Source organism: Bactrocera latifrons, unplaced genomic scaffold (assembly GCF_001853355.1).
Source record: "Bactrocera latifrons isolate USDA-ARS-PBARC rearing strain unplaced genomic scaffold, ASM185335v1 scaffold_98, whole genome shotgun sequence".
In the NCBI taxonomy this organism is placed as follows: Eukaryota; Metazoa; Arthropoda; class Insecta; order Diptera; family Tephritidae; genus Bactrocera; species Bactrocera latifrons.
In genome coordinates this window covers 981,614-1,006,145 of record NW_017537689.1, presented here as the reverse complement: position 1 = coordinate 1,006,145, position 24,532 = coordinate 981,614, and the positions used below count along the sequence as shown (strand labels likewise).

At 40.6% G+C, this 24,532-nt stretch overlaps 2 protein-coding genes across 5 annotated transcripts in view; one reads left to right on the top strand and one right to left on the bottom strand.

Annotated features, from left to right (window-relative positions):
• The window catches only part of LOC108977958 (nostrin), a 56,391-nt gene extending 47,165 nt beyond the window's left edge, over positions 1-9,226 (top strand). For 3 of the 4 annotated variants that reach the window (XM_018947963.1, XM_018947962.1, XM_018947964.1), the window contains 6 exons: positions 2,442-4,462; positions 4,734-4,819; positions 4,880-5,105; positions 5,190-5,939; positions 7,447-7,557; positions 7,624-9,226. In XM_018947963.1, the coding sequence (XP_018803508.1) occupies positions 2,558-4,462; positions 4,734-4,819; positions 4,880-5,105; positions 5,190-5,939; positions 7,447-7,557; positions 7,624-8,391 (3,846 nt within the window). In that variant the 5' untranslated portion in view covers positions 2,442-2,557 and the 3' untranslated portion in view covers positions 8,392-9,226. The remainder of the gene's footprint in view (positions 1-2,441; positions 4,463-4,733; positions 4,820-4,879; positions 5,106-5,189; positions 5,940-7,446; positions 7,558-7,623) is intronic. The other variant, XM_018947965.1, reaches the window with a different exon arrangement.
• An 845-nt stretch (positions 9,227-10,071) lies between these two features.
• Positions 10,072-24,532, bottom strand: part of LOC108977940 (uncharacterized protein DDB_G0283357-like) — a gene marked incomplete in the record, with an annotated part of 155,081 nt that continues 140,620 nt past the window's right edge. Inside the window, 7 exon segments of the mRNA XM_018947934.1 lie at positions 10,072-11,157; positions 11,294-11,483; positions 14,445-14,656; positions 14,780-15,080; positions 15,180-15,432; positions 17,310-17,601; positions 18,064-19,489. Of these exon segments, the coding sequence (XP_018803479.1) occupies positions 10,273-11,157; positions 11,294-11,483; positions 14,445-14,656; positions 14,780-15,080; positions 15,180-15,432; positions 17,310-17,601; positions 18,064-19,344 (3,414 nt within the window).

Sequence of the window (24,532 nt, the reverse complement as noted above, 5' to 3'; positions counted from 1 at the left end):
CACTGCGTTTTGAAAATATTCTTCAGAAAATTTGTTAGAATCTAGACACTTGACTATTTATTGTTTTATTAATTTCATTCTTCTAAGAATAATTATAAAATTTTTAATTATGAAAAAATATTTCTGATAACTTGTGCAATATTAAATTATTTGGTCAGTACCGTCAAGGTCAAAAACCTGGTTAGATACCAAATGTGCAATCAAGCAAGCATATGAGCTGTCACATCTCCTTCAAGGGAGTTGTAATATGTGCAGATATAAAGTAAAATCTTACGCGTTCCCATGCTTGATCAAACTTTTTTTCACACGAAAAGCTTTTTAAATATATGAAAAGTCTCGAAAGTCTTGGCTGACCAGACATCATGCCTTTTGTATTGGAAAGTTGTTTAATTGTTTTTCAAAATATTCTCCATTAAGATCTAAACACTATCGCAAGCGTTTAAACCAATTGTCGAAGCACTTTTGACCTCTTACTTTATTTTTGATGAACGGGAAAAAAGGAATCATTCGGTGCCAAGTCAGAACTATACGGAGAACGACTCATCAAATCGATATTTTAGGTACTCATAAATGAAGTTGTGTCAGTGTGAAGGGCGATCCGCCTTCGGCGGTAGTTTTTCCTGGTTTTTTGAAACAAATTTGAATTGGTATGGTTGCGACATGCCAAATTTTTCCAAAAAACAGGCAAACTTTTGCTTGGAAGTGCTTCGTGTACGAACGTTGGATTCGGCTCCTTTTGAAGCACCTGCGACTGCTACTTACTTTTACGCTCATACACTTAAATCTACGATTCACCATCTATCACGACTTCACAGACATGTTTCGAAGCACCGCTATCATATTTTTAATAATTTGCTCTAAATCAATCGACGTGAGCCTGGTTTTTTTTTTTTTTTGAACTATTGAAAAATTGCAGTTCATTTTAGATTGCGAATATTGTCAAATTCCGAAATATAAAAGCCGTTCATACTATTGAAGGCTTTCATTTCGAGTCTTTGCCTTTGTGGTATCAACATTTACTAAAATGCGATGACTTCAGAGGAACTAAGTTTTTCATCTCTTTAAAGTAATAATATCATTTTACTTTTCCAGCTATCTAAGTATTGGATAGAGCTTTTCTCTTTAGTTTCATTTTTTTTGTCAAACATTATAATTTCCTGGGGCGGCGTACACACTATTCAGAATCTAGGCACTCTTTATTATTGGTATTGGAAAATCATTGATTTAAATTTGTCACAATGAGTCTTATATATATCAGGTTGCCAAAAAGGCTCTTAGTCGTATATATATATATATATATGTACATATGTATTTATTATTGTACAATTATTGGTATGAAACATCAAAACTTGTTGGATTGTCACATGGAATCGCTTTGAAGAGATTTTATAACTTGTGAAAAAAGCCCCACGCTTGGAAGGTTGCCTTATCTAAAGCTTCATTATGAAATCTTTTTCTCTACATTTAAGTTAAAAGCAAAGAATTTATTATTTCTGAGAAAAGAAAAAGATATTTATGACATTCTATTAAATATATTGAAATATTTGCATTACCTTAGTTTTTCCTTATCAAATCTATGCGTGAAGAATAAATTACCATATTTATTTCCAAGCCTTTGTTGAGACATTAATCGGAGGAGATTTTTCACAACAATTATGAATGGAAACATCGTTTCGAGACGAGTTTAAGACTAAACCGAAGTTTATTCCTTTTGCAGAGTTACTACAAATAATGGATAAAAAAATGTGCTTACAATTTGTAGCAAATTTTGTTTTTCACTTTTAACTTTCAAGCAATAATTATCTTCCCTACGAAAAGCCGCACTTAGTTGAAAACACTACAACTTGTGGGAAATTTTTTACACGTTAATATCGGGTGAACCATATATCTGCAAACCATTTGGCTTATATTTCTAGGTTTTGGACAGTGATTAGTAGTAGTATATTTATGGATTTACCCTTCGAGTAGCAAAACACTCGAGGATCTAGAACAGAAAGTTAAAGAAAGTTAATATTTAACAAGACTTACTTTCTAAAACATAACTTATTGTGTTACCAAAACTTTACCCTTGCATTTTTGGTAGGGTTCCTTTATAGATAACGAAAATATCTAATATCATAATAATCAAGAACTAATTACTGGGATTTCGTTGGTTACATCAATAACCGCATGGCTCAAAAAATAAATTTGAGTTATCAGCATTTTGTTGTTATCAATTACTAACTTACATTTTGTATTTAACCGACTTAAGTAATTTATTTTGACTAAATACTTTCGTAAACACAAAACTCAGAGTTTCAAAGGCAGCACAGTCTACAAATAGTACTTTGCTTTCCGCTCCAAACTTTCTGCACATCGTTCACACTAAAAATAACAAAAAAAAAAAAAAATTTCGAAAAACAAAAATATACAATTTTTTATAACTAACGTCAATTCCTAAGGTTAATGAGCGCAACCCTCCCGGTGACAACAACACGACCAAAGTGGACATTTTAATCCGCGCACGGGTATTAATGTGTATTAGGAGCAGCAGCGCTTTTGTTAAGAGTTGCACAAAATGAATCGTTTACGCACGCAAAAATTCAAAGTAAATGCGGAAAATAGCAATAACAACAACAACATCAACAATGAGAATAACAATGGCGGCAGTAACAACAATGTGAGCGGTTTACTGCCAACGAGCAGTCTGCTCAACAAACTAACGAAGCGTTACTCGACGCTCAGCCATCGCATTACACGGCGACATCATGCGGGCCGCAAAGGCAGTTCACCGCAGAAAGTCGCCTCGGGCAGTTACGATATGACCGGTGCGCATTCGGATGATCATCGCTTGGAAATCGGTGCACCAGTGCTGATATCAACAACGACACTGGATGCGGATCGCTTTGATGTGAGTGAGGAACGTCTGCGGCAGATTGGTGGCGGCATAGCGGCAACCAGCACCATGGTGCGTACGATCAACATACATTCTTCACCGCAAATGCCATCATCAGGTAGCGAGACGGAGGTGTATGCTGATGCTTTGAGCACGCCGCCAGTCGTGGATGAGCCAGCTGAACCGGCTGGTGTTGAGGAGGAGGAGCGCTACGAACTAGCATCGGCGGGCACACCAAAACATGCAACCGAGCCTGCAGATCCACTTGCTGATCTCAATGCGCGTCTTCTATTGAAATTACCGATATTTCCTGTGCCAGAGATGAACACGCAAAATGTGTCATCCACTTCGGTCGAATCGCCTGCAAGTAGTGTGGAACAACGCACTCTGGCTGCGACTGCCAGCGAAAAGGTGTTATCGCCACCTAAGCCGCGCATACCGACGCCACCACCCAAGTTGCGACGCCGTCAACACTCGAAATCGGCGCAGAATCTACACCGCGCAGAGATGAAGATCTTTCTCGAAAAGACGCCATCCATGACCTTGGATATGAGCTTAACTACAGCAGATCTCGAAAACTGTCGTGACTTACCGCGTTTACCCGAGCTCTTCGGTGTTAGCAAGTGTAGCCTAGCGCCCAGCGATTATGAGGGCAATGACGCCGATAAGGAAAACTCCTCGCCATCGGTGGAGTTGTCACCACCACAATGCAAAAGTGATCCGAATACACCAATGTGCGCGGAGCAAAAGGTTTGTGGCTACCTCTCGCAACAGCTGCACTTCAAGAGCGTCGATTCGTTGGACATGCGCCACACGAACGGTGGCAAGCGTCGCAGTGTTGTCTTCTCCAGCAACGCTTCGATCAATCAGCATGGCTCGAAGAATAGTCTGACGAGTCACGCTAGCACCATTGAAGAGTTCGATTTGAAGTCGGTGAGTTGTCAAAGTTTGAATGCGCAAAATCTATTCGTCTCCATCGATGAACTTAACGAGATCACGCGCCAAATTAACGAGTCCGAGGAGTTCAATGATGACATCGATTTGGAATACTGTCTACACCGTGACAACCTCAAGCCCAGCGAACGTCGTATTACGCTTTTAAAGAATAAAAACTCGCGCCTTATAAGTTTCAATAATAATAAAGAGAAGCTTAGGAAAGGTTGGCATGACGTTAAGCACTGGATTGGTGAGGAGAGCACCAAGCTGAAGGAAGTGGTGCAGAAGCAGGCTAATTTGCAACGCGTCGCCACCTCTAAGCTCAGTCTCAACAACTCCGAGTGTCGTCACTCGCCGTCCGTGCATGGTAGTGTGCTGCTGCGTGGCGGTGATAGTCGGGTGGGGATGCCTGCGCTGCGCGACAGCGACACAAGTGTTGTTAGTATCAATCTGCAGCAGTCGCAAGGCGCCACGGCAAGCACCGTAACCAGTCCAAACTCCGCTTTCGGCGTGAGTACTGATGATTTGGTGGATGGTAGTGGTGCTGGAGATGTAAGCGGCGGTGGTAATGCTGAAAATGAGGAGGATTTGGAGTCATCGTTTACGCAACGACCAGCTGATGAGACACCAACGGTCGCGAAATTATTTGAGGTAAGTAGAGTGCTGAGGTCTAAATCTTTTAGGGGGTTTTCAAACGGGCAAACCTATCGGTAACACTCAAAGGATTCATTTATAGAAACTGCTAGTTAATATTTGTGTGTTTTCGAGGATTTTTATTAAGGATTTATAGCGCTTACGACCTAAATTTTATAACACAAATTTTGAATTGTGGTTTCCAAGTGATTTTAATTATAAACATTTTTTCCACCCTCACAATATTTGCAAATATTTAAATTTGTTGTTGCTTCCATCATATTTTCAGGGCCAAAATGGCTTCGAAGAATTGCGACGCTATGTAAAACAAGGTGGCGACTTCGGTAAGGAGCTGGTAATGATACTACAAGAAAGGTAAAGAACACATATTTTATTTTCGTACAAACAAAAATAACACGAACTTTGCTCTCACAGAGTTGAGTCTGAGACATTATACTCGAAATCTCTCTCGAAAATGGCCAACAAATTGAACAAAGCCTGTCGTGAACTGCCCGGCAGCATAGCCGATGCTTGGCGTGGTGTTGCTACCGAAATGGAGAATCGCAGCGACATCCATCGCCAGCTGTCGGCTTCACTCACAGATGAAATTGTCAAACCACTCAAGAATATAATCGATGCACATCACAAAACCAGAAAGTCGGTGAGTAAGAGTAATGAATCACTTTTAGGCTTCTAAACATTTTACTAACTAAACTTTCTCTCACCACATTTTTCACCCTAAAAGGTTGAGAGCAACGTGGACAAGGCCGCGCGCACACTAGCCGAGTGGCGTGTCAGCGAGTCTAAAGCCAAGAAATCGTCACACACAGCTGCACGCGAAAATGAGAAGCTACAGGATGCCTTACTCGATGTACGAATACAGAAATCACCATCCATTGCGCTGCTACATCAAGGTCCCAATAAGCTTGCTGCTGAAAAGGAAATCAGATCGGCTGAGAAAGATTGCGCCAAATTGGATAGCAAACGTAAGAAGGCCGAGGAGGCTGTCAAGCGTGCCGATGTCGAATACTATACGCTCTGCATACGCGCCGAACGCGCACGCGTCGATTGGGAGATGGCTGTGTTGCGCGGCTCCTCACTGCTGCAGAATATCGAAAATCAACGGTTGGTTAGCATGAAAAACTTCATTGCGAATTACTCGCGTCTCACATCAAATATGAATCCCATTTTGGATGGTCTAATGCAACGTCTGCAGCCGCAAGTCGACGCCTGCAATGTGCTGAAAGATATGCAGGTGGTTAAGAATATACGTCGTAATTCGGAGGGTCCCAGCGAGCAATTGCTGCCGGACTTCTATTGTGAACACACCACTTTGGCTATGAATCGGGAGCGACGCAAGCATGCGCTCATCAAGCTGCTGCAGTTGGTCAAAGCGGATTTGGAGCGTGAGCGACGCTCGCGTAATGGACTAAAGGGACTTTCCCAGTCATTGAACAACCAAGATAATCAAAATATCACCGACAAATTGTATCACGTAAGTTGGCATAGATTAGCGCTCGCTTTCTGTTTATTTAACTTTTCTCAAAAGTCTTCATTTGGAATTTTCTTATAAGGGTTTGACTGAAATTCGTCGGTGAAGTTAGAACCGCAAACCTTTAGACATTCTCATATATCAACTAGAGAGGAATTCCACTTAATTATCCAGTTCGTTTACTATTTTGCAATATTCGTTGACAAAGGGCTCAGGGCTAGGAGTAAAATTTGTTTTTTGAGTTGTCTGTCTTCTGGCCGGATTAAATTCGGATTCGTTTGTGGAGCTTGTAACTAATTTTTATACTCCATCTATCTCCCTTGAACTGCGAAGCTGCTCGATATTTAAGGCAAGCTCTAGATAAGGCCAGACAGAAGCAGAGGCTCCAGCGTCTATCTCATTCTTACTTCTCTGCACTTTCTGTATATATCGTCGTTACTTATGAGCATTCGGTTCGCATGTGATGCCAGTAGGTTGTAACTTGTGCCCAACAACCTGCAATCCTTTCGAGAACGTGTGAGTAGAAAGTTTATGTGTTTTCCTTCCGTTCCCTTTCACATGTTCTTGACGATCTTGCATGTCCTAACGACGTTTCATCTCACCTCGATTCGTCTGCCAGCCTTTTCGAAAATTTTGTTGTAAATCGTTCTTAGTGAGCGAGAGTATCTCCTGTACTGGTTCGTTAGTCAGACGGATGAATGACACTTTTGGTAATCTCATCAGTATACCTTTCCCTGAGCGACTTTGTAGCCTGGAACCCAGTATATATGCAGCCGCTTTCGGGCAGCCATCTACTGCCGCTCTGCTTCTAATGGCATTTTCTAACGTAATGCGATGTGAAATTATTGTCATTATTGCCTTTATTACCGCCTGGCTATCGACTTTTGTATTGATTTTTATGATAAATTAATATTCACGGATCCAAACGGGATTAAATCGTCGAAAAACAGCACTATCGCGGCAATTGGGATCTTAATGTTCTTTTCCTCCGTTGTTAGCTATCTCGTCCGCTTTTCTGACTTCCGTCTGGAAGATACTGCACTGTGTCGGTCGCCTGAGAGTGAGCTCCTCACAATTGAACCCGACGCCCTTTCAAACAGCCATTTTTGAGTCGTCTGTATAGATGTTGTAAGTTCCGCTAGTGAGTCGCATGCTCCTGCGTCATCCATTTTCTTTAAGTGTGACTTCAAACCTTCTCTCCTAAACTTGGTTCGGACTCCTCCTTACGCCCATATATTCAATATGGTGACTGCAGTCCATCGCATTGACTTTATACTGTATATTAATGAACTATGACGGAAAGCACGTGGTCTATGCTAAGTGAGCATTATGCCAAAAATTAGCTCAAATGGTTGAGGATCTCTTCCTCTAACGAATATTTCTCATTGCCAATATTTTTTTCCAAAAAAAAGTTTTGAATTTGAAATATTTCACACGCCTATAATTAAAGGAAATCGTAAGAGTGTCTAAAATATTGATTAACTCTCTTCTTCTATTGCTATCTTCGCAGATACGATCGATGCTGACCTATTTGGAGGGTGCACGCTTCAAATTGCACTCAGCACTATTGGAGTTGGATCACAAGCCGAGATCGTCACATCCACTGGCACAACATATACAGGTATTTGCACACTCTAATATCTATATAACCACCTTAATTGCGACTTTTTACCTTCGGTGCCAACAGGTTACACGCGACCGCACCGGCCTACAACAGAGCGTACTCAAAGTGCCGCTCTGGCTAAAGAACAACGATCGCATGAGTCAAGACGACAGCGCATCGGTACAAGAAAACGAATACGAATGCGTCAACCAAGCAGCGAATATATCCAACGCCAGCTGTACCGATCTCAGCAAGGATATACTTGTACGCAAGTTCAGTCGCAGCAAGAGCAACATTGAGACGCTCAGCAACAAGACACAGCTTTGCATTGCCAGCATTGATAAGACTAAGACAATACCGGCGCATATCGACAACGATCCGTATAGTGATCGTGGTCAAGCCGATGGCGGCTCAAATCAACAGGACTCCGATTTCGATGAATTCAGCTCGCAGGACGAAGACGACGAGCAGACGACCACCACAAACAGTTCGGCACGCAAAGAACACAAAGCGATTATAGAGAAGAGCACAATGTTGGCGAACGGCACGGCCACGGCTATGTCTAATGGTGCGGCGACGACGACGACGCCTACAATCTACCAAAATGCGGCTGAGCTACATAACGGACAAAGCAATATGAACGGTAATGCGAACGTGAATGGCAGCGCACCCGTTATACTGAGCCGTTGCAAAGCCTTGTACAGTTATACACCGAAATTGTATGACGAGCTGGAGCTAACGCCGGGCGACATCATCGAGGTGCACGCCAAGCAGGAGGACGGCTGGTGGCTGGGCGCGCTGGGAAATCACGTGGGCATCTTTCCGGCGACATACGTAGAGGAATTTGCTTGAAGCGCGTAGTTTAGGCGTTCTTATTAAGTGTAAAGCAAAATGTGCGTTTGCAAGTGCGTCGTTCTAAGCGTCAAAAGCAGACAAGTATGTGTATGTATATGTAGCAGACTACATGAAGACGTTTCGGCAATGAAAACATTTTTGCGATATATGACCACCCGTATTTAGACGCCTTCACATTAGCAATAACTTGTCTTCCCTACGACTGCCAAAAGGGGTTCAAAAGCAGAGCGCTCAAGTTATACAAAAAGCATCATTAAAAGTTAGCTTGATACTCTCAAATTAGTTCTAGAAAAGCAGCAGACATAAAATTTGCAGTTTTTTTTTTGCGAAAAAAATGGTTTTTGAGCAAAGCAAAGATAAGAAAAAAAAAGTAATATTATATGAGCCATTTGGCTGGCGCTCGAGCTAACGAATCTGTTACGTCATTAATTTATAAAGTGCATAATCACTGATTAATTTTCTTTTTTTGTTTTAAAAAAGTAATTTAACACATAATTTTAATGCAGCTTAAGTTGTTAAATTGATTTACTTATGTATTGTATGTATTTACGTATATGCGATGAAGTGTTTTAACTCAACAAAAAAATTTGTATAACCCAACCAACTCACAGCCAATTCAGAGGGAGTTCATGCATCACAGCTGCTGACTGAGCGTTAGCATTGACAAAAAACAACAAAATATGGAGCCACATCGTGAAAAAGCGCTTGAAGTCATTTATATATTGCAACAAACATATTATGTTCTATTATTAGTACAAGCTTACGTATATTAATATTTACATATGTATTTACCTACTTTTAGATTTTAGCAATAAAAATGTATTGTTTGAAATATTCGAAATCTCAAAAAAAAAAAAAAAAAAAAATGTTGAAAGCAATGCAAATGCGGCCAAACTGCCATGGTCGGCATGCACAGGGCAAAATTTCAATGAAATATGCGCTTCGTGGCACTCTGTGGCACCGAAACGCCTAAAAGCATGCACTTCCGCTGCTAGAGCGGAAAACAAAAGTGCAATTTGGTCGGGCGACCTGCTGCTCCATTATGCGCGCCTGGTGCAGCAGCCAAATTTCAGTACAAATTTGCCACAAATTGCCTGCAGCCGGATGCGCGCGCGTGCTGCATTAGTATTAGTGCGCCTAAAAGCGGCGCGGAAGCCAAAAAAATGATGCACAGCGACACCTGCACCATTTTCAGCGAGTTTATGTTGCGCCCTCTAGCGGCTGTTAGTGAAACTCATATAAATGTTGTGTCGCCCTGTGCCAGCGAAACGCCTGAAAGCATGCACTTCCGCTGCGCGAGCGGAAGTTAAAAGTGCAATTTGCCAGGGCGACCTGCTGCACGGTTATGGTCGCCTGGTGCACCAGCCGAATTTCAGTAGGAATTTTAGCGCTGCGCGCGATGCGATTGCCACTACAACAACAACAACCATATGAAAACGTGCACAGCGTGCGATTTCGGTGATTTTGAATGAAAAAAATGGTTTTTTATGAAAATTAACGTTTATTTATATGTGTGCGCTTAAGATATATGCACATATATGGAGTACTGTTATAAATTATTATTTTATAGTACTTTTCGCAATTGTGTTATTTTTCTTGCTTTGAGTGCATATAACATTTTCAATAAATATTTTGCATTAAATATGCTCAAATACATACATACATATAGTGTACATATGTGTGTGTGGTATGTTAGTGGACATTTTTAAAATTACAATAACAATATAATAATTAAACTATATATGCATACAGTGTGGGCAATTAACAAATTAACTACGGCTTCTACTATATAAATAAGCAAATGAAATGAATGTGTGTGTTTCTAAAAAAAAAGCTACTGCAGCGTTGTTGCCTTCCCGGCGCTGGGTGGTGGGGTGGTTAAATCTCATTGGTACCCTCCAAGCTGCGCAGCTTCTGATACATATTGATGTAGTGCGCTTGCAGTTGTTTTTGGTAGTTCAGCACCTTTTCGCGCTCCTCGCACCACTGACGCTTCTCCAGCTCGAAATTGACGCGCACATCGTCCAGCTGTTTGCGCAGCTTTGCAATTTCCTCTGCGTAGCTTGCCGACTCTTCGATCAGCGTGTCCAGCGTCGACTCCTCCAGCTTGTTCGGATTGGATTGGGTGTATTTGAGCGGTTTATGCGTCTGATGATGATTCATCGCTATGTCGGGCAGATTTTGTGCGCCGTAGACGAAATTCTGTATGTCAGCGGACATTTTGGCCAAACGCTTCTCGGCGCGTTGCTTGCTTTGCGCACGTTCGCGTTCATTTTCACTCTCGTCGGTGTCGTCGAGTGGCGGCGCGATCTTCAGACAATTCATTATCAACTCCAGGTTGGTGTCGTCGATGACCTTTTCCTTGGCGCCATTGACCGCCGTGATTTCCGGCTTGTGCGCTTGCCGGCGCGTGCGATTGCAAATGTCTGTTAGGTTGTCCAATTGCTGCTTCAGGCGTATGAAGCGTCCGGAGGGCTCCTCGCCGTACTCTTGAAAGATCGCCAGATCGGAGAGTTCTTTGCGCAGCTTGGCCAATTCATTGGTGAGCGCCAGTATCACTTGATCCTTGAGTATGATGATTTTGTTCAGCTGCTTCAATTCGCTTTCGGCTTGCTTGTCGGTGCGCGCCTGCTGCTGTTCGACTTGCTTCTGCTGTTTCGTCATTTTCTGGTTCTCCTGCAGACTTTCGTAGATTTGCGTTTCGGCGTTGTTGTTCTCGTGTCGCAGATGCACGATGGCGTGTTCCTTCAGCGTGATTTCGACCTGTGAGTGGGAAAAGTGGGAATTTTTAATAMGGAATATACTAATTATAATAATAATAATAAAATAATATTGGTTTCATCGTCGTAACAGAAAATATTTTATTTACAAAGCTTGCTTTAGCGCAAAATTTACTCACATTCGCTTCTTTGAGCTGCGATTTGAGCAGCGCCAGCTCGCCATTGCGCTCGCAAACTTTCCATTCGCTCTCCTCTAACTGCGCTTTAATGCCGGCAATTGTGCTCTCCGATTCTCGCAATTGCTCTTCAATATAGGCGACACTGTCTTTCAGATTACGCTCGGAATTCTTCAAGCTGCCATTGGTGCTTCTGCAACAAGAGAAAATATTGGTACACTCCAATGTAAGTGTGGATGTCTTAGAAGTTTTTCAGCTGCAGAGTATAATACAAACTAAACACGATAGATATAGAGTATTGTATATATAAATGATTAGGGTGACGAGAAAAGTTGAAATCCGGTTGACTGTCTGTCTGTCCGCCCGTCCGTCCGTGCAAGCTGCAACCTGAGTAAAAATTGAGWTATCTTGATGAAACTTGGTATGTGGGTTTCTTAGTAAAAAAAACATGTGAGTTCGTAGATGGGCGTCATCGGACCACTGCCACGCCCACAAATCACCATTAACCGAAACAATTTCAAGTGTCATAACTAAGCACTAAATTAAGATATATTATATAACTGTAATTTTGTACAGGCTGTCGTAGTGGCAACGGACTGCCTGTGTGTAAAAAATTTTGAAAAAGTGGGAGTGGCCACGCTCTCTAATAAGTTTAATGTATATATGTATCTCCTAAACTACTGAAGCTACAACAACGAAATTTGCTGTGTGCAGATATTATAAGAAGTGATACCGATAGTGTGAAAAGTAATAAAATTAGAAGATAACCCCGCTCACTCCCCATATAAACACAACGGAACCGTTAAAAACTACTAAAAGCGCCAGAGTCATTAAATTTTACCACCGAGATGGTATAAAAAAATTTTACGTTGGGCGTGGCACCGCCTACTTTTTGATGAATCTCATAAAAATCGTTTAAATCCAATAATAACTGTTTAAGGCCTAGGTAATATTTAGACTCCGGTACCTATAGTCCACTTTTGATCGATAATGTCGGTCACTATGTGATATATATAATTAAAATTAAGGGATAATCCTTCTCTTATACTGGTATGTCTGTAGGTCAGAAATGGACCAATACTTCCCTTAGCTCCCACATACTTAATATAAAGATTTTCTAACTTCGAGGTGACTTTGTTCTGCATATATCGCCCAATATGTTTGTTAGCTCAATGGAAAACAGATAACATGTTTTCTCATAACAGAGTATCTTAGGGTCTAAAATGAATGAATAAATGAATAAAATTGAGGGAAAACTTGACTTAGATCCCGTATTACTAATTTTCAAGGTTTTCGAACATCCGGCTGACTTTACACAATAAGATTGGTTTTTTAGTATGTGGCATTGAGAAAAATAGATAACATCTGGTCGGTACTACCCTAACTGCCTTATACTACACATATTGGTTTTCGTTTTTCTAACAAACCTTATGTGCCTGTCAGTGTATGAGTTCTATGTACATACATATATAGTATATGCATATATAAAATTGCTTGGATTCTGATCCTCTGGTTGAGGTTTTACACCATAAGGTATTTGCTTGACTTTAATTCTTACAAGTTGCAAGAGTATAAAATGTTCGGTTGCACCCGAACTTACCCCAACCTTATTTGTTAATAGATGACTTAAGTGGAGAGCCTGCTTTAGAAGCTTAGAACAATCGATTTTTTTTTTTTGCTTAAATCTCTTTAAAWAAGAATATGTCCCCAAAGTTATAGATGGGAATTCGAAATATTTTCGAAGCCAGAAGGGGAATAGCGACCGAGCTTGCGCTTGGGCAATAAGCGAAAACTTTGACGCGCGATTTCTCGGATTTTAATTTTTACGATTTTTCTTAATTGGCGGACAGGATAGAAAAAAAAAATAAACGTTGTATATAATTATGGAAAGTTTATTGTCTTTCCCATTAAAGTATGTGCTATTTAAGAGAGAAATTCGAGAAATCAAAAAAGACATTTGGTTTCAACAAGACGACTTCCCAGAAATTACTATTCAGATTATTATTCAGAGAATTATTAATTTTGGGCCGGTCGATTGGCCTTAAAGATCGTGTGATACCACACCGTTAGAATTTTTCCTGTGGGGATATATGTAAAGTCTAAAGTCTATTTGTACAATCCCACTTCGATTTATCGAAATTTGGACTCAACGCATGGACCATCTGAGGCGTAGTCGCGGCAACATTTGAAAGAGGTAATCTTCAAAAAATTAATCCCAACGAATGATCTTTCGAATAATAATATACATTTCCCATTAAATTAGAAGTTTCTGTGTTTTATCTTTAAAAAAGTAGGGAACCTCGAAATGGATTACACTTTATTAAAGATTCCTTAAAATCAGTCTAAATTCGCTGATGCCATGAACAAATAAAAATGAAAACTTGATTCCTATCTTTCAGTTTGTATGATATCAGCGGTTCTGACAGCTTCCTGTTGAGAAAAAGACGCGCGCAATTATCGCAAAAATGGAAGGACTAATTCACGTATGAACAGACAAACGGAGGGATAGGCGGATATGGCTAAATCGACTCAGCTCATCTTAATAATCAATTATATTCATATATAGGTTGTCAAAAAAGTCTTGCGGTATTTCAATTGTTTATAAAATTTTTTTTGATGACTCATGCCCAGCTCTTGACCGATACTACGGCTGCTACTATGCCAGTCTCTTTCGACCAATTCCGCGATTTTATAGCAATTTTCGACGACAGGCCTTCCGGAGCGTGACGCATCTTCGACCACCTCTACACTAGAACGAAGACGTTGAAACCATCGTTGTGTGGTGGAAATGGAAACTGTATCGGGTCCATAGACTGCACAAATTTTATTGGCGGCTTGAGATGCATTTTTGCCTTTATCGTAGTAGTACTGTAAAATATGCCGTATTTTCTTTTTATTTTGCTCCATGCTTGCGACGCTATAACTCACGAACGACAATCAATCATACACGTGTTAGCGCGTGAAATGAGCTTTCCAAAAAGGTATAGCATGACCCGATGCGATGACTTTTTTGACAACCTAATATTAACTTCGTGGCAAAAACTGTAACTTCTGGGTATAAAGTACTTAACAAACCACCATACTTCTAACTACTACCCTTCCAAATATCCCACACCTCTAACATATTTTCAATAAAAAGTATCCCATTACTCACCTCAGAATTTCATTTTCATTCTTCAAATCGGCCACCTGCTCCCGCAGCTTATTCGATTGATCCGCATGCCGCAGCTTGTGCTGTTTGAACTGAAATTGTTGCATGGCCAGCATTTGCTCCATTTTCTTCATTTTCAATAAATATTCACGTTGCTGAGCCTCATAAAACGTCTTCAGACGCTTTGTCTCCTGCTCCCAGAAGTTCTCTTTGTCCTAAAAACACACAAAAATACAAAGAAAAAACGCCTTTGAGTTAGCATCAATCAGGTTGTAAATTCGGTGTGTGTGTGTGTATATGTGTGTGTAAATTAAAAAATTAGGTACTCGGAATATTACTTTCTCATTGTGCTCCATTGTTTGGCGTAGATAGGAGAGTTCCGAATCGCGATCCTTAAGCGCCGCTTCCAGGTCCGATATGCCCGAGTCGGACGGTGAAGGCGTCATATCGCACTGTTCGCTCAGCAAATACTTGCCACTGCCATTGCCGGCGCTGCCACTCGAGTTGCCACCACCACTGCCAGCTGTGCTGCCCACGCCAATGAAACCGAAATTGTTTGTGCCGCCGAGCAAAGCGCTTTGCTGCAGACCATGGCTGTTGTTGCCATTGTTGTTGTGTGCGCTGCTGCCCGTCGATTTGCTGTGAATGCCATTAAAATGAGTTAAGTGCATATAAAAGTTTCTATTAGCGCTTTGGCGCTTTAGCGATTTCTATTTCAATTTAATTTCCTTGGCTTACATTGTGCTACTTTGACTATTCGCGTCCGAATCCGGTGTATGCCGAATCGATTCCATGCTATCGTTGATTTTCAACGATCTGGAACCACGACGGCGCGCCATGAGACTGTTGCAATAATTATTGCTTGAATAAGCGCCAACGGCCATGCCTCCTCCGAGCACACCACCGCCAGCAGCGACACCACTAATGCTGCCACCACCAACACCAGCACCGCTACCACCGCCGGCGCTGCCATGCCGCAAATCAGACGTGCCTGCAAAGTCGCGAAGAAAAAGAAGAAGACAAAGCTTTTAAAATCGCTGCCACATAAATAACAAGCTATAAGTCTAAGCTTAAGTTTAATTGTAAGTTTACATATGAGCATGTAATCATTAATAAAGTATTGCAATAATTGTTTCGAAATGTTTGGCGCTTTAGCCGAATTTTCGTGTTGGTTATGCAGTTTCGAAACATTGCTGGTAGTAATTAAAAATGCTTCCTTATACACCCCTCGCATTTGCCAAAGCAGTGGGCTAGTTGCAATGTTGCTAATGTAAACGAAAATATCCGAGTATACATACATACATATGTACACAAGGAGGTTTCACTAATTCATGCCCAAAGCGATTTCGGCGATTTTTACGATGAGTGGAATTATTTAGCATAGAAGTTCCATTAAATTGTGTGCGGCATGAAATTTCTGCTATCTGAACGTTCAGAATGTTGGAAAATTACTTTGGTGGTACATGTTTCTAGTGAGCAAGTGTTTTGGTTTGTTATAAATTATTCAAAAAGGGACGGGAACGCGTTGATGACGACACACAACAACATCAACTGATGATCAACACGCCAATGAAATAAAGGAGTTAGTGCTTCAGAGTCGACGATTAACAGAGTCACCTATTAACAGTCTACTGACATAGTTGGAATATCGGAAGGATCATTGAAAACCATTTTGAATAATCATGTGAGCCTAAGAAAAGTGAAAGCGCGATTAGTTCCATATTCACAAAATTTTTTCGAAAAATAGCGTGTTAACGTCTGTGAAACAATATTTTCCGACTGCCCGGATGTCATAAAACATGTGATTAGCAGGGCTGAGACTTGGAGCTATGCCTACGACTTTTAAATATACCATTAATCGGCCAAAACCACGTCAAATTAGATCAAAAATCAATGTAATGTTGACTGTTTTCTTCGATTATCGAGGTGTGATGCACTCCAACCACCTTTTGGCGTTCGTTGACTGTCAAAAAGGAAGTTATGCATCGTGATGTGGGAAGCTATTCGTAAAAAGATGCCGAAATTATGATCCGGTTGCACCGAAGGTGGAAAACCCTTCACAATAAAAGTTTCCATGCAAGAACTTTATTTTGATTGATCAGTTTATATAGCACCTATATGCTATAATCAACCAATCTTGAATTTATTCCAAATTTGGTGAATATATCTCGTCAAATAAAATAGTATTTCATACAAACTCTAGTATATATGGCAGCTACATGCTATCATGGTCCGATATCGGTTGTTCCGATAAATGTGCACCATCTTGGTGAGAAAAATACGGGGACAAGATTTCAGATGGATATCTCATAAACTGAGAGACTGCCTCGTTATATACAGACATACGTACAAAGCTATATTGTATATAATTTGTGTACCGATATGTGATAATGGCTGAAAGATGGTACCATAAATTCATTTCGTAGTTCAATCCACGTTTATCCAAATGGCCTGCATGACAAAAATTATTGGGAAGCGTGGAATTATGTACACATCAGTCATCTAATGCCTAAGTATTGAGACGCACCGTGTCATAAATCAGAGAAAATAGTAACCAACTTGTAGGAATTAGGATTAGAATGCACCATATTTGAAGCAGAGCAAGCGTGATAATCAAGCAGAATTTGAGAAAGTGCTGTCATCATTATAATGACCACGGTTAATCTACAGATTAACTGCAGCATCTAATGGTCTTATTGTAAGAAATGGTCAAATAAATACAATTGCACTTAAGATATTTGGGACAAAACCAAATGCAATCAAACACAACCACACGCCGTTGTCGTTGCAAATCAAACACAACATAAGCGCACCTAATGAACCGAACCCATCACCAATCAATAGTTTGCCCGATCATTAATTACTTACTGCCAAAACGCATATTGTTCGAACCCTGAGCCGCTGCCAGAGATGGCGTAGATCCATAACGATCGCCCACAACCGCCGTCGCCACATTTGTCGTCGTCGCCGCTGCCGCTGTTGTTGTCGTTGCAGTCACATCGCCGGCAACATAACGACCGTGCTGTAAGCTATAGTCCGGCTCGAAGGGGATTGGCTTGAAGGCGATGGGACGCAAGAGATTCTCATACGATGTCATCACAGACATCGCTGGTGCAGCTGCTGTTGTTATTGTTGCAAGCGCTGCTGATGGTTTTGACTGCTGCGATAGAAAAAGAGAAGAGAAAGAGGAAAAGTAAATGCAAAAGGTATTAGCAGTTCGCGGAAAACTGAATGACTAAGCAAAAGCTATAAATGTAGACAAATGAAGTGGAATAAAATAGTTGAAAGCAAACTCGACCCAGCGCCCCAGCGACCGACTGACAGACTCAACAATCTACGCTCGCCGAACGGTGCCACTGGGAACGGCCATGAATGAGCGAAGCCGGCTGCGGAGGCTAATGCTGTTGTTGTAGTTGTTGTTGTAGTTGTTGTTGTAGTTGTTTAGTGACACTGACACACCCAAGATTTATTTGCAAACAGCGCACACGACGACTCCATAGAGCGCGAGTGAGGCGAAATTTGACTGCGCCGATGTTTGGTTAGTTATATGGTATATGTATGTATGTGTGTATGTGTGTATGTGTGTGAATGTGCTTAATGGGTGTGAAATCTAGTTACAAACCTGCTCGCCGGTTTCTCCAACGCTGACACTGCCATTCGTTGTTGTTGTTGTTGCAGTTTGACCTGGTGCTGCCGTTGAAATGTGTTGCAAGTGTGATATGTCGCCGGAACTGCGTTGCTGCTGTTGCATTTGTTGTAATTGCAGTTGTTGTTGTTGTTGCTGTGGATGTGACTGCGGTTGCTGTTGCATTTGCTGCAATTGCAGTTGTGGTTGCTGCATTTGTTGTTGTTGTTGCTGCTGCATTTGTTGTTGCTGATGTAGGTGCGCCAACTGACCCATTGCGGGCTGTGAGTGCTGGCGCTGCGCCTGCAGGTGCTGTTGCTGCAGCTGCTGCTGTTGTTGTTGCACCAGCTGTTGCTGCTGCTGTAATTGTTGTTGCAAGCGCAGTTTCTGTTTCGCATCCAGCGCATTGCCAGCCATATTAGTGAAGCTGCCAGACATGCAACTGCCACTGCTGCCGCCTACACTCTCCGCTATGCTCAGCCGATCGCTCATTTCCGAGTAACTGCTGCGATTTCCGCTTCCGTTGGCACCCATCAGCGTCAGCGTTGGCGTGGGTTTACGCACCAATTGCTGATGTTGCTGATAGGAGGCTTGGGTGTGTTGGCGCAGCTGTAGACTCGGCATCGAGGTCGACATTAGTGCAGGTGCGGCGCTGGGGGTGGTGCCGTGTGTTGTTGTTGTGGTTGTTGCGACAGGCGGTTGTGTGTTCAAACGTTGATTATCAACGCAGTTGGGCTGCGCTTGACTGTTGCTGATACTGTTGGTGCTGGCAGACATTTTATCTGCATCGCCGGTCTTCGCAGTACCGCTACCACTTCCGCCACCTCCGCTACCGCCACCGAATGTTCGCTTTTTGGTTATTTCAAATATTTGGCGAATATTCTGAAATTTAGTTCGTCCTGCACTGCTGGGCAACGCATCCTGATCCAAACTGCTGTGGCTGCCGAATTTCTGAGCGCGCATGCGCTTTTGTTCATTGCGCGACTTCAGCGTGCCGGTGTGACTCATTATGTTTATCTGTTGCTGCTGCTGTTGTTGTTGCTGTTCGCGTGCTGTTGCCACAGGCAAACCGAGTGTGTTCTTGGCTGTGAAGGAATTGCCGTTCTCCAGCGACGCGGACCGGATGTGTCCACGTTTCGCCACGGTCGGCGATGCTTGTGTGATATGTGCGGGGCGTGCGGTAAATGAGGCAGTGTTGTTATGGTTGTTGTTAGTGTTGGTTTTACCACCAAGGCGGCCACTAATGCCCAGCGCTACTGTTGCTGGTTTTGTCGTCATTTTGACGGCTTTGAGTTTGTCTGGTGTTTAGATCTTTATTGTTTTGCGGGGCGTGTGCGATGCTGTCGCGCAGGCGGATACTTTTTTGTCTGGAATTCACAAAACTAATGATTCATTAGTCTTAAGGTTGTTGGGTTTACGTTATCTGTAAAAAAGTAAAAGTAAATTTGAAATTAATTTCAGTGAAGAGAAGATAAAGAAGTAAATACATAGATAACATATAAGCGAAAAAAGTGGGAAGACCTCAATTGCTCTGTAGAACGAGGTGCATCTTTCACTTCGAAATTTCCAGAACGGAAGCACGCGAACAATTGTTGCGCTACACGAACTGATACAGCAATGTTTCCGTAAACCTCACAAATTTCATTGGTGGCTTGCGTGGCATTCTTACCATTTTTATACAAAAATGTTAAAACATAGCGAATTTCTTCATTATTTTCACAAATTTTTGAACAGCTGTAACACCTTTTTCACCTTCCCCGATTTTAATTTTTGGTTAAATAAAGCTTAAAATCTCATCTTTCAAACACTATGTGGTTGATAGCACTGGATATATACGACGGCAACGACATCTATTGACAAAAAACGAAAAACATAGTTCTACTTTTTGATAAGGCTTGCCTATATAGTGAATTTGTTAACGCAAGGAACAGGTTTTTTCCTAAATATTGTCACCCTGGAAGCTGATCAGTGGTCCCCTATATTTTTGCTAGTTATTGTTGGACGACTTCACTTACCACTTTCTACTTGATCGTCCAGCTTTGTCGATACTTGATACGCCAACTGTATATTTTCTGATAAAATTCACCCATAATATACACATATCGTCAACCATTTAACTAAGCGCTCACTAAGTTATAGATAACGCACATAATTGTACAATATTACCTGATGGAGTAAAAGTATACATATTCAGGTCACAATTACGTTGTATACTTCATTTGATTTTGATCGAATTTTACAATTGATGAAATACTATAAATCTGATACGATCACGCCGCATTTGCCTAATATGACGCAATAAGCACCACTATTTGTTCACAATCTACATTATAATGACCAAAAAGAAAGAAAAGAAAACAATTTGCCAACATACAAATGTGCCCAAGTAACGAACACAAAGACAATAGGTCAGTAAGTCATTGGCTATGCTATGCATTAGAGTACAGGTTTAGTTGTGTTTGAGGAAGGGAGCTTTTGTATACTGATTGATCATTCGAGCTTAATGTTTAAATGATCGATATAGGATTGTGGCACCAAAGCAGACCCACAGACATAGAAAAGGTATAGAAATAGTATGAAAAAAAGAAAATTCGGATTGTAAGGAAAATCAGCAACTTTATATCGAAATACGATAGATCCAAAAAAATTAAAATTTTTTTCAAATATGGTCCAAGCAGCTCACGACTTCCGCTCATAGACCAATTATCATCTGGATGAGACGAGCTGCAATGAGAAGGCGAAACTCCCCCAACCAGGGTTGTACGCTGAGAGAACCCCCTTTGAAGGCGACCACTGTAAACGTATTAAGGATTACGTTTTAAGACCAATCCACCTGTGCCCAGCTGTTTGATGCTCTCGTAAGAATAAAGGCTGACACCATCGCCGCCCAAGAAGTGCGATAAACGGGATAAAGACTGAGGGGAGTATTACCTTGTGGCGTTGACTACAGTGCCTATATAAAGGAGCACAAATTGGGTGTGGAATTCCTGGTAGAAGAGAGACTCCATTACAGAGTCCTGGCATTCACCCTGCTGGATGAACGTTTAGCCACAAATATGGTTATCTATAGTACTAGAGTCCAGCATAGGAGAATTCATTAAGATAAATTGTCTCCGAATCGAAATGCCACCAATCTGATCGATCATGTTGACAGTTCGAAAGAAATTATTAATTCTAAATAGATTCTCTAGCCGGTTTGACTTATATTTGCTGAAAAAATTTGAATTCGGTCCGGGTGCATAAAGATTATTGAAAGGAAATTCTGAAAAGCTGACATAATAGTGCTCTCTTTGTCAATCAACTCTCAAAACAATTGTTACAATGATGATGTTTTAGCAACTACTTCGCTTTTAGTTATAAACAGACATGTTTCGTGAACAGTTTAATATTTCATTTCAGGCTACTTTTGTACATATATACGTACTATGTTTGGTACTATAACCTTAAGTAAAATTTGGAATAAATGTTCATATATACACAACTTGCCCTATCTATTTTCTTGGAATTTCATAAACGTACCATATATATACATATAAGTATACGATATTCATATAAATATACATTTGTGATATATTTTGTATGCATGTACATACGTATGCATAAGATACATATGTGCCACTAATGCTCGTTAAATTATTTGCAGGTGCTATAAAATTTAATTTTTTGCTGTTTTCCTTTTTTTAACTTATTTTGGTGAAAGGAGGGCGAGCTGCAAATCTTGAAAGTTGCCATCATTACATAGATGAAGTGAATGAAAAAAGTAAAAAGTAATAGAAAAATATATAAAAGTACACTAGCAAAAACAAAGCGTATAAAAATCAGAAAAATTGTTAATAAAAGCAGTGAATTAGATACCTTTGCGGTACAAAGTGAATAAGCAAACAATTTTGCGCGCGCAATATGGACACTGGTCAACAAGATTGGAGTTAAATGCCACTTATCTTGACTATATTTGATATATTTATGAAGAAGAGATATCTAATCGAAGAATTTGTATACCAATGAATCAGCAAGTCTCAAACAAACTGGAGAGTCGTTATTATTTTTGTTTGATAGAGGTATGAAAGGGTTGCCAATTGTTTAATTTAGTACTCCTTAGACCTGAGGTACTTGGTTATATTGAATTTCTTGGGTTAACGTCAAGATGTCTATAAGACCTTTAGAATTTGCCGAAGAATATTTGAAAATCATCCTTAAGTCATACCTTTTGACTTGCATGGGCGATTTCTCATTTTTTGACGCCCGAAATTTTGACATATATCCACCAAAAACTCACGTTGAGGCGTCCGATGAGAAAAAAGCCTTACTTGGTCAAACTTTTTATAATTTTCTACCCCATAAGCATTCAATTTATGTTGCTCAGTGTAATGCCAATTGAATTTCGAGCGAGAGTGCCATAAGAATGAATACCCCAAATGAGCTCACAATGAATTTACTTATAGCTTAGCAAACGCTTAATGACAAAGCAGCAGATGAGCTTCCTCGCTATCATCGTAAGCCATCCGTTGGCGTTAAGAGCAAAGCATAAAATTAATTTCACATTTTCGCCGCAGACAGACAAGACAGTTGAAGTGCTGCGCAATTGCAGCTTTCCTGCCCAGTGAATGTAATGGCATTCTAATTGGAACCAAGTGAAAATGAGTGAGGAAATTTCCAAAGCACAGTTTGTATACTTAAGCCAGATTTCAAGTGACAGTGACGCACACAAGTAGCACTTAAAGCCAAGCGCACCAATTGAACAAAAATCAAAAACAATAAAAAAAAAAATAAAATATAAAACAATGAACGCGCTTTGTTTGGACAGTTTGGTTTCTCTCGGCTTCTAACAAGAATTGGGTTAATATGTCGTTGACACGCGTTCAGCGCTGGGCTTAGCAAGTGCGGTCTAGAATTGGCTTAAAAGCGACAAGCCGCTAGCTGACAGACTGACTGCTCGCAATGCGTAGCAGAAGAAACCCGCATTTAATTCTCATATTCTCATAAACACACGCATTCCAGCCAGCAAATGTCATATTTCATTTCGTAATGTGAACTGTGAACTGCTTGCGTTGTGGACATAGGTCTTGTGGCATATGCTTGTGCAACTGCCAAGTCGGTGTTGATGCAATACTTTTGAGGAAAAACAATTAGCATTTCATTAGCTTGAAGTTTTTGAGTCGATTTCGAAATCAACTGGCGCAGAAGTTGGTGTTGACTTCTTTAGTGAAAATTCTTTAGCTGCAATTTCGAGATTTAGAGTCCAAGCAATTAGTTTCAAGAGTTCTAAGTATATTAGTCAAAGTTCATTCCTTTATAAAAAGTATATATAAGACACATATAAACAAACTGTAAATATTTCTTTTAGAGCTTCACGGGATAGTCTAGTTTAATTCCACGCTTTGACACTGCTCATGTCGATAAGTGGAAACAAGACCTTTGCTTTATATTAGTATTCCTGGAATACAACCAAACCATACCATCTAACTATATAAAATTAGTAAGCGAACATAAAGGTATTTCTATAATTTTATGGCATAAAGATCTTTGGAGACTAATTATGACTCCTTTAAGCACCTCATATATATACATATAATATACCAGCAAATCAACCCCTTGCCCTTGAAAAGGTCGTTGGATTATAAAATCTGGTTCGGATTGAATAAATCTAGAATCGGAAAGTTTATTCCGAATACAATTTGAAGTCAACTAAAAGTAAACTACCACCAAAATTACCCTGTGATACGAATTTATAGTATATCCGAATTCATGATGGCTGGAAAATATTTCCTAACAGCCACAATTGCTTCCTGATCAGTATAATTTGAGAAATCAACGTGAGATATATAAATTTCATTTTTTTTTTTTTTTGTAATTTCGAAGCTAATATTATATTTTAAAGGGGATTTGTCAAAATTTAATTATTTGCCGATGGTTATGTACAAAGCTATTTTGTATACGACATCCAAACTGGTTGGGCCGGTTGACACTGGGCGTATTTTTCCCGAAACATTCAACGCGTATTTCTCATACATACTATGTGTTTCGGAAGGAGGATGGAGTCATGTGCAGAAGTTGGCCAAAGTGAGTCAATTGTGATGCTTTTAAATATGGCCTAAGCAGCTCACGACTTTCGGTCTTAGACCTAGTATTCTCTGGGTAGCCAAAAAAAATCTGTTTGAAGGCGTGCTAAAGAAAGAAGAAGGCGAATCATCCCTCTTCAGAAAATAACAGCGTAGGATAAGAGACTCCCTTATGATGAAGCAAGGGAAGAGGAGGACCTCCACGCCGTTTGAGAGAACAGGCGGAGAAGAACCTGGCCGCACTTGAAATCTCGAAGTCGAGTCAAATTGCGAAAAGAAGAAACGACAGGGGCGCTAAGCGTAAGCCATGCGAGCGCCAGTAAAAAATAATAATGTTTTTCAAGATTATTAGTTCAACCGATTAACTTGAAGTTTTGTGAGTGTCTTCTCTGTATATATTAAAATAA